The sequence below is a fragment of the Periophthalmus magnuspinnatus genome, chromosome 2, assembly GCF_009829125.3.
Source record: "Periophthalmus magnuspinnatus isolate fPerMag1 chromosome 2, fPerMag1.2.pri, whole genome shotgun sequence".
Taxonomy (NCBI): domain Eukaryota; kingdom Metazoa; phylum Chordata; class Actinopteri; order Gobiiformes; family Gobiidae; genus Periophthalmus; species Periophthalmus magnuspinnatus.
In genome coordinates, this window is record NC_047127.1 from 2,722,370 (window position 1) to 2,733,184 (window position 10,815).

The 10,815-nt window shown below is 45.3% G+C and overlaps 2 protein-coding genes across 3 annotated transcripts in view; one reads left to right on the top strand and one right to left on the bottom strand.

Moving 5' to 3' along the window:
- The window catches only part of kcnh7 (potassium channel, voltage gated eag related subfamily H, member 7), a 90,620-nt gene extending 84,873 nt beyond the window's left edge, over positions 1 to 5,747 (top strand). The window contains exons 15-17 of one of the 2 annotated variants that reach the window (XM_033980881.2): positions 1,088 to 1,244; positions 2,471 to 2,681; positions 3,418 to 5,747. In XM_033980881.2, coding sequence (XP_033836772.1) covers positions 1,088 to 1,244; positions 2,471 to 2,681; positions 3,418 to 3,690 — 641 coding nt within the window. In that variant the 3' untranslated portion in view covers positions 3,691 to 5,747. The remainder of the gene's footprint in view (positions 1 to 1,087; positions 1,245 to 2,470; positions 2,682 to 3,417) is intronic. The other variant, XM_055227315.1, reaches the window with a different exon arrangement.
- Positions 5,728 to 10,456, bottom strand: gca (grancalcin). The gene is made up of 8 exons (XM_033981135.2): positions 10,277 to 10,456; positions 9,485 to 9,754; positions 9,348 to 9,417; positions 9,227 to 9,270; positions 8,876 to 9,023; positions 8,572 to 8,685; positions 7,599 to 7,657; positions 5,728 to 6,433 (listed from the first exon to the last, which is right to left on the bottom strand). The coding sequence occupies exons 1-8, from the start codon at positions 10,298 to 10,300 to the stop codon at positions 6,407 to 6,409; spliced, it is 756 nt and encodes a 251-aa protein (XP_033837026.1). The 5' UTR covers positions 10,301 to 10,456; the 3' UTR covers positions 5,728 to 6,406.
- Between the last annotated feature and the right edge of the window lie 359 nt (positions 10,457 to 10,815).

Below are 10,815 nucleotides of genomic sequence, written 5' to 3' on the forward strand. Positions count from 1 at the left end.
AGCAGCCGGGGTCAAACTCTGGATCGTAGGTCACGCCCAAACCAGCGATCGACAGTAAACACGCCCGATGTGAGGACACTGCCCCGTCCAACCGTCAACTTATGTAACGAACGCACAGCAGAGACACTTTTATACAACTAAAGACTCTGTGTGGACAGGTGAGACAGGAGAGACAGGATAGACGGGTGAGACAGGAGAGACAGGAGAGACAGGAGAGACAGACACTTTTATACAACTAAAGACTCTGTGTGGACAGGTGAGACAGGAGAGACGGGAGAGACGGGTGAGACAGGAGAGACGGGAGAGACAGGTGAGATGGGAGAGACAGGTGAGATGGGAGAGACAGGAGAGACAGGAGAGACGGGAGAGACAGGATAGACGGGTGAGACGGGTGAGACAGGAGAGACAGGAGAGACGGGTGAGACGGGTGAGACAGGTGAGACAGGAGAGACAGGATAGACGGGTGAGACGGGTGAGACAGGAGAGACGGGTGAGACAGGAGAGACGGGAGAGACGGGAGAGACAGGAGAGACAGGAGAGACGGGTGAGACAGGGGAGACAGGAGAGTCGGGTGAGACGGGTGAGACGGGAGAGACGGGAGAGAGGGGAGAGACAGATGAAGTCTTGAGTGAGATCCTCATTTTCTCTGTCAGGCATAGAACAAGTAGAACGTGTGGTGTGTGTGTGTGTGTGGATTTGTGTGTGCGTTTGTGTTTGTGTGTGGATGTGTGTGTTTGTGTGTGCGTTTGTGTTTGTGTGTGGAGGTGTGTGTGTTTGTGTGTGTTTGTGTTTGTGTGTGTGTGTCTGATCCGCTCTCACAAAAGCATCAGCCACAGACCAAGTCATATTGATTTCTATAAACATCTGCACAGACCATACAGGAAATGATGATTTCATTTTTAATGATCAGCGAAGTCTACCACCAAACCACACTGTGTGTGGGTGTGTGTGTGTGGGGGTGTGTGTGTGTGTGTGCATGCCAGTGGCTCCAGTCTTGCTGTATTGTGTTAAACAGTGACAGGTTTAACACAGGAGGTTTTGTCCCAGAGGCCGTGTCTTATTTGTTCCTTTTTCCTCGTCTGTTCAGAGCTGGATGCGCAGGATTGGGTCCCTCAGCGTTCCAGTGAGACAGCAGAGGAGCCGGCCCCCTGTGAGGGCCCCGCGGCCGCCGAGGACAGCGACTCAGACCTCACCTATGGAGAGGTGGAGCAACGCCTGGACCTGCTCCAGCAGCACCTCAACAGGTCTGAGCTCAGCGCCCTCTGCTGGATCATAATGTGTCATATTCTGTGTAGAACAGTTTAAATGTCCTGAGTCTACAGTGTCAGAGCTGGTGTGTTTGGGCGGTGCTTTGGGCGGTGCTTTGGGCGGTGCTTTGGGCGGTGCTTTGGGCGGTGCTTGGGCGGTGCTTCGTGGGAGATGTGTGTCCAGTGCTTTGCTCATCACAGATATGAAGGATATAACCCCAGAGACAAACACTTTGAAACACTTCTGAAACACACACTATTACTTCTCCACTCCAGCAGCTTCACACAACCTGATAAAAGTGTTAGTGTGAAATGGAGGGACTGACCTTTCGCTGACGCTGGACCGAGCCCTAATAGGCCTGTTCCTCCTCGCTCCACCAGTTTGGCCGTGATAAGTGGCACATGGAAATGTGAGGCTCTGAGTGAGCGGCTCGTTTGGTGTCGACTGGTGCAGATACAGAGGAGCAGCAGCAGCAGCTATTTATATCCCACAGCACGAAACACAGACACAAGTGTCTCCACACTCCACACTCCACACTCCACACTCCTCACTCCTCACTCCACACTCCACACTCCACACTCCACACTCCTCACTCCTCCGTTCAGGAGACGGGGTTTGAGTTTGAGAAGGTTTTGGAGAAGAGTGAGTTTATGTTCAGTGTGAGGCCGAGTGCAGCTCCTCTGTGAGGCCACGATGACCAGACCCCACAGACCTGAGTGTTTAACAGCTCCACACAGCTCCACCCAGCTCCACACACAGCTCCACACACAGCTCCACACACAGCTCCACACACAGCTCCACACACAGCTCCACACACAGCTCCACACACAGCTCCACACACACCTCCACACACAGCTCCACACACACCTCCACACACACCTCCACACAGCTCCACTTTTTTACTCTGCTCTCTTTATGCTCGGCTGATGCACACTCGACATCTCGAGTGTGTCAGTGTAACATAATTGAGTTTTAACTGTCAAAAGTCCATTAGCAAAGACAGAGCTGGAAAGAAACTGAAGCATCAGTTTCATATAAACTGGCTTTGGGGTCCCCCTTGTGTTTGCTTTGAGTATTACAACTAAACCAGTGTGGAACAGATGGGCGTTAATGAGCCTGGGACAGTAATGTGCCCATAGTGAGAGCAGGAGTATGTTCTGTTTTGTTCAGATAAAATGGGTGGGTGCAGTTTAACAGAGACTGTATTTACTGTGTCCCTCAGACTGGAGTCACAGATGACCACAGACATCCAAGCCATCCTGCACCTGCTGCAGAGGCAGAGCGCGGCCGGGCCTCCAGCCTACAGCACGGTCACCTCCAGCCCCGAGTACCACAAGGGCGCCACCTCCAGCCCCGAATACGACAAAGCAGCCATCCTCGTGCAGCCCGTGTCTCTGCAGGGCGAGCTGGACCCTGCACCTCCTCAGCCTCAGGTCAGACTCACCACGAGTTCAGTGTAGGAGCCATTTTAACTGCCTTTTGTTTGTGCACCTCCAGCCACTATGGGGCGCTGTGGTTTAGATGTTTGGAGTGGAAATCACAGGTCTAAAGGAGGCAGGTAATTCGTACCAGGTGTTAGAAGGAGCAGAACCAAATGATTTAAAACCGTGTCTATTCACCTTATTCCAGAAGTTGCCGTGAGCGCCGCCATCGTCATTTGAGTTGTATTATTTTCCACGGGGTCGAAATGGGCAAAAAATAAGTTCTATTTGGACTCCAGAGCCGTTTTAACGCCTCCTAGAGAATCAGAGCAGTATTGGCTTGTTTTGAACATAAACATTGAACATTTGACACAGAACAGTCTACTTTACAACAGATTTTAGCGGCAAAACTTTTCCCCCTTTCCTGGGATTCCGCACTTACTGAAAAAGTGGGCGTGGCTAAATAAGGTCAATAAAGGCGTCAGGTAACTGGCCTCAGGTGTTAGAAGAAGCAGAGGCATATGATTTTTGTGTTTTTTGGCAAATATGAGCCAAATAAATGAATTTGAACTACTAACTGCTCCTTTTGGTGCTTTGGAAGACACATGCGTTTAAAGACTTCTGTCCATCTTCAACCTGTAGTAGCTGTTTGCAAATTAACGGCTCCTCATCTGGGAATAGAACCCAGACGGAGACGCTGTCCACTACACAATTCAAACACGTGTCGCTGCTTTTTCCCCCCCCACAGAGCCCAGAAAACTCCCAGGGCAAATCCAAAGAACCGTCTCCGATCCTGGGTGCGGAGACTCTTCCAAACGGGGACTTTGCTGGACTGTTGGAAAACGAATCCGACTCAGAGCAGAGGCACAGACACAACCACGTGGACAACACAGCGGACACGGACACGGCGGCGGCGGGACCCTCTTCAGGCAGACCGGCCTCACTCCCCGACGTCCCCAGCAGCTCAGGGATCACGGGACTCCAAAGGCCCCTGTCCGATCCGGGGCTGCCCCAACCTTAGTCTGACGTTCTTCTCCCAAGCACGACTCAGGGTCTAAAGAAAGAGACTGAATATGCAAAGGAAACAACTCTATAAACTTTTCTTCCAGTCCTTTTGGAAAGCCCTTACCCACAAACCCCTTGGCTGGTTTAGATGTACAAAGCCCATTTATACAGAGGTATTTATAATCTATATTATTAACATGTAAAGTCATCATCTCCTTGTACATAGGTCGATTAGAACACTGCCAGCAACCCAACGTGCTTTTTCTAACAGATATGCATGTGTTTGCGTCCTCCCTCTCCTCCGGGTTGCATGTTTCACTCACAGGGGGCGCTAGGCGTGTTCTCTGCATGTGTAAAGTCTATTGTAGCCAACAGGTTCGACCCAGCGCTGGGACAAAAGCTACTTGAAAAACTCCCATAGCACCGCAGTCTGCTCCTTTAACCCCTTTTCCGCCACAATCACGGAAGAAACCCGAGTATGTTTAGCGTGCCTACACCACAACGCCACCTTTTTATGAAGTTTAGCCACTTTAAAATCACACGCACTGTATCTGTACGACACGGAAAACAGCCCAGAGCACAAGACGCTTCTGTTGTTAGAGCAATAAGAACGACACGGGAATATTATGTCTGTGTAATCCCTCAGTCGTCAAGGTCTGGTCCGCGGTGGAAGAACAAAACAAATCTGTGAAACGGGCGAAAAGTTGTAGGTCTGACCACAACTGACGAAGCAACTTTTTGTCCAGTTGACAGATTTGAACGTTTTTTAACTGTGGAAATATTATCATAAAACATTAGGTTATTTTAGCGCTTAAACCTGGAGTCGTTAGCCGTACACGTGTCTATAAACGTCTGTGTAGAACATGGTGACGAAGGGCATTTCAGACCGACCAGACCAAGAGACTTCTGTGCTTTCACACTGTTCACAAAGCATGTTAAGGTCTTCCATTATATTTCTAAAAACATCATAAATATTCACCAAAAAGATCCACGTGCAGGGCCGATGTCCAGCCTCCATTAGCCTTAGCTGGATTCGCCTGCTCTAGCCTTTATAAATCATATATCCTAAAGACGACCGACGCTTTTCTCCATAAAAATGTAAATTCCTCCAGTTATTTAAACTTTGACGATTAAACTGCATGATAAGAGTAAGTCCTTTAAATTTTATACCTGCTCGAAAGGAACTGTGAGCTCGTAGTGCATGGAGACAACACTGACTCAAGTAAACGAGAACTGAAGTGTCACTGTAGGAACTCAGCAGAGACGATTAATGGTTTAACCTATTTTTCTAAAACAGAAAATTTTGTTTGCCATTATTTTTATAATGTACTTGGTTTAAGTGTTTTTAAAGCCCTGACGTTCGAATGGTGTGGGCTGACGATGGACAATAATGAATGCAAATCATAGCCTCTTAATGTAGCACGGCTCCACAGACAGAACACTTCCTGTTGACTCTGCCATTGGATTTCTGTTGCATCATTCGGTCAGATGGAGCGTTAGACAGAGCTGCTGTTTGCCGCTGTGAGTTTTCAGTGTTACTGTGTCTGCAGAGTCACGCAGGTCGACTTTATCGTCACATGGAGAAGTGAAGGGCGTTCAGACCTGTTAAAACTGTTAAACCTGAGGATTCAGAGCGACAAACAGATGTAGAGTCTCAACATCACACGGGGGGATGTTTTCAGAACATATCTTTGATTTTCAAGCACAGATGTAGAACGATTCAGTTCAACCCAACCTGTCCAGCTCCTGAACGGAGTCTGAACAGTCTGAACAGAGTCTGAACAGAGTCTGAACAGAGTCTGAACAGAGTCTGAACAGAGTCTGAACGGCTCCTGAACCTTCATGGAAATGCAAACTTTTGCACAGATAGAAAACGTGCTGTACTGGATAATGTCACTTTTTAAATCTATTGTTTTTATGCATTTTTTAAATGTTTGCCACTGTATTTTATACAAAGCAACACTTAACAGCTAATTTGAATGTTTTTGTTCCAAACTATATTTAAAGAAATCTACTCTATTGTGTAGACTGAATACACAATTGTATAGAATAATAAAGTGAATGCATACTGGCACAGTGTTTATTGTGAATAACAAAGATACATACAGTACAAACTCTAGAGTTCATGCATACACAGTCACCCGGGTATATCTGTCACATTGTACATGGAGCTAATATGAGGTTAGGCCATAGACTGTATAAAGAACACGTATACTGTATATACGGTCTATGGGTCAGGCACGTGGGCCATAGACTGTATGAAGAGGGTTTATATACAGTCTGTGGGTCTGGCACAGAGCAAACAGATGCAGAAGTAGAAAAGGCACAGATATTTTAAACGTCTCACTGTACATTTCAGTAAAGCTACATTAAAAAGGAGTGTTCACTATATAAAGCTTTAGTTAGTTTAATATATAGCTGTTTAGTAATGTTTTATGGCACAATAGAAGAACAGAACATCAGAGCATCTTTTACAAACAGTAGTCTAAAGTTCATTTTGTCAATAATCAATCCACATATTTTCTCGATTCTATGGTTGTTCCAGCTCGAATTAAAAGACTTTCCAATAGCGTCAGCACAGAAACGTCTGGGGAAAAGCCTGCTCTGTGTTTCTGTGGAAATTAAGAGTTGCAGCAAGCGGTTTATATGGACCTGTCAGAGAGTCCGGGCCCTCAGTCGGAAATACTGGCCTCCCTTTAAACCTCTGTGGTCAGCGGTCAACAGCACAACACTCAGATGGCCATCGTGCACAGGATAAACTGGAAAAAGTGGAAATGAGAATGCAAAGTTACTTCATTTGTTTGGATACACTGGACAGACAGTGGCCTTGTTCACACACACACACCAAAATCTGATTATAATCCGGTTATAATCAGATTTCTGGACCTTTAAAGAGCCTGGATGACACCGTTTTCTGATCTCTGTTGTGTTTTGTTTCATTCACACACGTTTAACACACAAACTCTACATATTTAGGCCGAGTTTTTCTCTCCAACTGAAAACAGAAGAGTTGAAAGTCTATAAAAATGTAGTAATTTCTCCATTGTGGGACAAATAAAGGTTTATCTCACTTTAACGATACGACATTTTAACCCCAAAAATGACAAATCACATCTGAAAAATGTTTCACGTTTAAATAGATTCATAATAATTTCAAATTGTTTTAGTTGATGCCGTTTCAGAGTTTGTTCACTGCTTTAAAAACCTTAACATCGCACTTTTTATGCTAGGCTGCGTCGTTAGCGTTTTGGTGCTACAAATACACTCTTGTTTTACCTTTTTCTGCCGTTTAAAAACACTTAAACGCACGTAACGCCACATTAAAGGAGCCCAGATTACACTATTTTCTGGCATGTTTAACACACAAAAAACTGCGTATTTAGACTGAGCTCTTCTCACAAACTGGAAACACTCTGTTCCACCTTGTGATGTCATCATGTGGTAATACAGGAAGTGCTCCGCTGTGTTTTTAAACTCCACACACCTTCATTTCTAGAATCATTTGGATCATTTCCGCCCTGGAATTGTCAATATCTACCGAACTAAAAAGGTAAAAAGGAGCTGTTAAAACTTGAAAACTACCACTTCATGACATCACAAGGTGGAACAGAGCTTTTTGAGCTTTGGAAATGTAGACAGAAATCATAAAGTCACGATTCCAGGTCTGTTTTTGAGGAGGAAACAACATTATAACGCACTTTCAATCCCACAAGAGTAAATTTTGTGTAATATTGGACTTTATGTGACTTTAAATAGTAAAAAAATCCCCAAAATCTGATCAGAGGGACCACTTTAATAGTCTTAAAACTCCAAAGATCTGATAATAATGACAGTTTAAGCGTGTATGTGACCGCAGCCAATGACATCGCTCTCAATATACAAGACGAAGAAGAAGAAATGGAAAAAAAAAAGATGGAAACTTACGTCGTCGTATTGGAAGGTGACTGCCCCCTGCTGCATCTGGTCCCTCCGCCTGAAGTTCTCTGTAAAACCAGTAACAGATAAAGATTTAGAATGGATAATCCTAATATTGGCAACTTACAAAACTCAAATTTTAATAATATGGGGGAGAGAAAATATAATTACATTTATGTTTATGTTTAAAAGCACAAATTTTGCAAATACACGACCACAGGAAGTAACATTTGAGTCAAGCTGCGACGCTAAAGAGCCCAGATTACGCCATTTTCTGATGTATGTAATGTTGTTTCTTCATACCAAACATACCATAGGCTAGTTCTTCTCTCAAACACTCTGTTCCACCTTGTGATGTCATCATGTGGTGATACAGGAAGTGCTCCACTGTGTTTTTAAACTCCACACAGCTTCATTTCTAGAATCGTTTGGATGATAATTTCAGACCTGGAATTGCTAATCTCTACTGCACTAAAGGTCAAAAGAGGAGTTAACTTGAAAACTATCACTTTATGACATCACAAGGTGGAACAGAGCGTTTGGAGATAGTAAAGTGTTACTCAAACGTGTGTGAATGAAACAAAACACAACTTCAGGTCTGTTTTTGAGGAGGAAACAAACATTATAACATGGTTTAAAGCTCACAAGAGTCAGTTTTGCGTAATATAGGACCTTTAAGAGCTAAATTAACACCAGACTCATGTATTTTCAAACATATTTGCAGACAGCCCTTGGAGGATCTTTGTAGAGAAATTAGTTTTACTTTAAAAATCCATCTTTTGCCGTTTGCCAATTGTGTCAAACTGTGTTCTAATCCTGCACTCTTACTAAAAATCCATGTAAAATAACGACCAAGTGTAGTAAGAGTCCGAGGGGGCAGGTGCAGGGAAACTAATCCGCCGTCTCGAAACGCCAGTCCAAATTTACCCCAAAACAGCAGAGGCCCAGTGAACACGTCAGACCACATCCGTGTATGTGTTACCTGTGAGCGCGCGCAGCTTCACACAACACGCCACGTAGTCGTCAAAAAAGATCCGACCGTTTTTGCTGTAGCGTTTCAAGATGCCGTTCAAAGCCGGAGGACTGAGGCGGTACCCTGACGAAGAGAAAGAACACTGAAGGTTAATGGACGGGTCAAAACAAATGTTCCATCATCACACATCATAAGAGAAGATAATAGCAACGTCTTTGAATTAAATATAGATTAGTGAGAGTTCATTAAGTAAAACAAGTGGAGTAAATGGTGTGTTCAGTGTCTACAGCTGGTTTAATGTAATGACACTCACCCATAGTGGTAATGGCTTGGGACATCTCATGAGGCTCCACCGTCCCACTGCGGTCCCGGTCAAACATTATGAAGTTCTGCTTCCAGCCGTTCATGGCGGCCAACAGCTCTTTGAACTCACTGAACCCCATTTTACCTGTGAAGTCTTTCTGGTGACGTCTGGATTAAGGGACAAACACTACACAAATACCTGATTATAAAGTACAAATGGTAATGACAGATGCCCGTGTTATGTCACTAAAAAGGAACCTGGACCAGTCCAGTTTTCTGGAGCCACACCCGTAGAACTGCACTGAGTCACTGAATGAGACAAAGCTCTTAAACAGACTGACCTCAGAGGTCAAAAGGATACGTCCAACATGGCGATCATGATCCGACACGTCTCCAGGCTGAAGGCTGTGAACAGTTCATTTGGACGTTTTAATACACAACAAAACAACAGTGTGATCTTCTGATTAAAGAGTATCACATACGAGAGTAACTCCCTGTGAAGTTGGCTTGAGTCAGACACCTCTGGAGCTCCTCTGCGTCCACCTCACCGTCCTGTACACACACAACTATCACCACACACTCTTTACAGAACAGCCCCCCCCCCCCCAGCTCCAGATACCTGTCCCGCTATGGACGTGAAGTACCCCCACATGGGATCATTGGCAGCTGGAGCGCCACCATATCCTGGGAACCCTCCTCCGTACGGGGCATATCCTCCCTGAGGAGCCATGCCTCCCATGGATGCGCCCATAGGCATGGGGCCTCCCATGTGCCCCCCCATGTGGCCCCCCATCTGAGGGCCCCCCATCTGAGGGCCCCCCATCTGAGGGCCCCCCATGGGACCACCCGGCATCCCCTGAGCTGGCATTCCGGGCATTGGGGCTCCATACTGAAACAAGAAGATGAAGTGTGATTCAAAAGGAATTGTTACACACATGTCCTGCACATGCGCAGTGCAATGCGGGTGACCTCTGACCCCAAAGTGGAGTAAAGGGGGATTCAGGAGGTAAATGACAGAAGACAGGCTGAATAATGTGACCACAGTGTATTTAAACATTTCATTTTTTCACCGCAGATGATCCTTTATGCTCTGTACATAACTAAAGTATATATATAAGTATGTATATAAGTATGTATATGAGTATGTATATGAGTATGTACAGACATGTAGATACAGGAACAGTCATGTCCTGCTCTACTTTCTCTTTTCTCTTCTAAACTAAATTCCCGGAAGTGGCAGTAAAAACATAATGTGGAATATTTAGATTTCCGCTGTTTAACCTCCAGTTTACGCACAAGCAGCAAACACATTTTTAGCTTTAAAGCAGAGACTAAACAGACACAGATCTTGATTAAACTCTTATGTAAGAACAGGCTCCTTCCCCGCGGTACAGTCTGTGTCTAAACTCACCCCGCCGTATCCTGGATATGCCATCGAGAAACACGACAAACCGCGGACAGACTGTGATAAACTGTGATAATCTGTGATAAGATGATATAAAAGAACTGACAGAAGATAAACTAAACTGCTTCAACTGTAGTAACTTCCGATAAGTGCGAGTATTTCCTACATCACATCCGAGCTGCTGACGTCACCCGGAAGTCCGCAGAGTGACGCTGAAGGTGACCAATGAGAGGCCGCCATGAGGACTGACCCGCCCCCTGAGGGTAAGGTTCAGCCAATCAGAAGACAGAGAAACTATTAGCCGCAGATGACGCTTTGACAGAGATGAAAAAGTGAAACAGATCGTGTGGGATGTGTAAATGTAAATGTGTTTTATTTAATCATGTTTAAACTGGTCCAGGTGAGTCACGAGCGTCATTAATCTGAGACAGTCACTGGCGCCTTCTCACCGCTAGATGCCGCTATTTCACTTCTGTCTGCGCAGGACGAGACGCTTTAGTTTAAACGAGAGAGGAGACTGTCCCACAAGAGACTGTCCCACAGGA

Excerpts from the sequence above, each read along its gene's own strand:
- gca (XM_033981135.2), bottom strand. The coding sequence starts at position 10,300 with ATGGCATATCCAGGATACGGCGGG. Across the intron at positions 9,755-10,276 it reads CATATCCAGGATACGGCGGG|TATGGAGCCCCAATGCCCGG; the intron begins GTGAGTTTAGAC and ends TTCTTGTTTCAG. Across the intron at positions 9,024-9,226 it reads TCATGATCGCCATGTTGGAC|AAAGACTTCACAGGTAAAAT; the intron begins GTATCCTTTTGA and ends AGACGTCACCAG.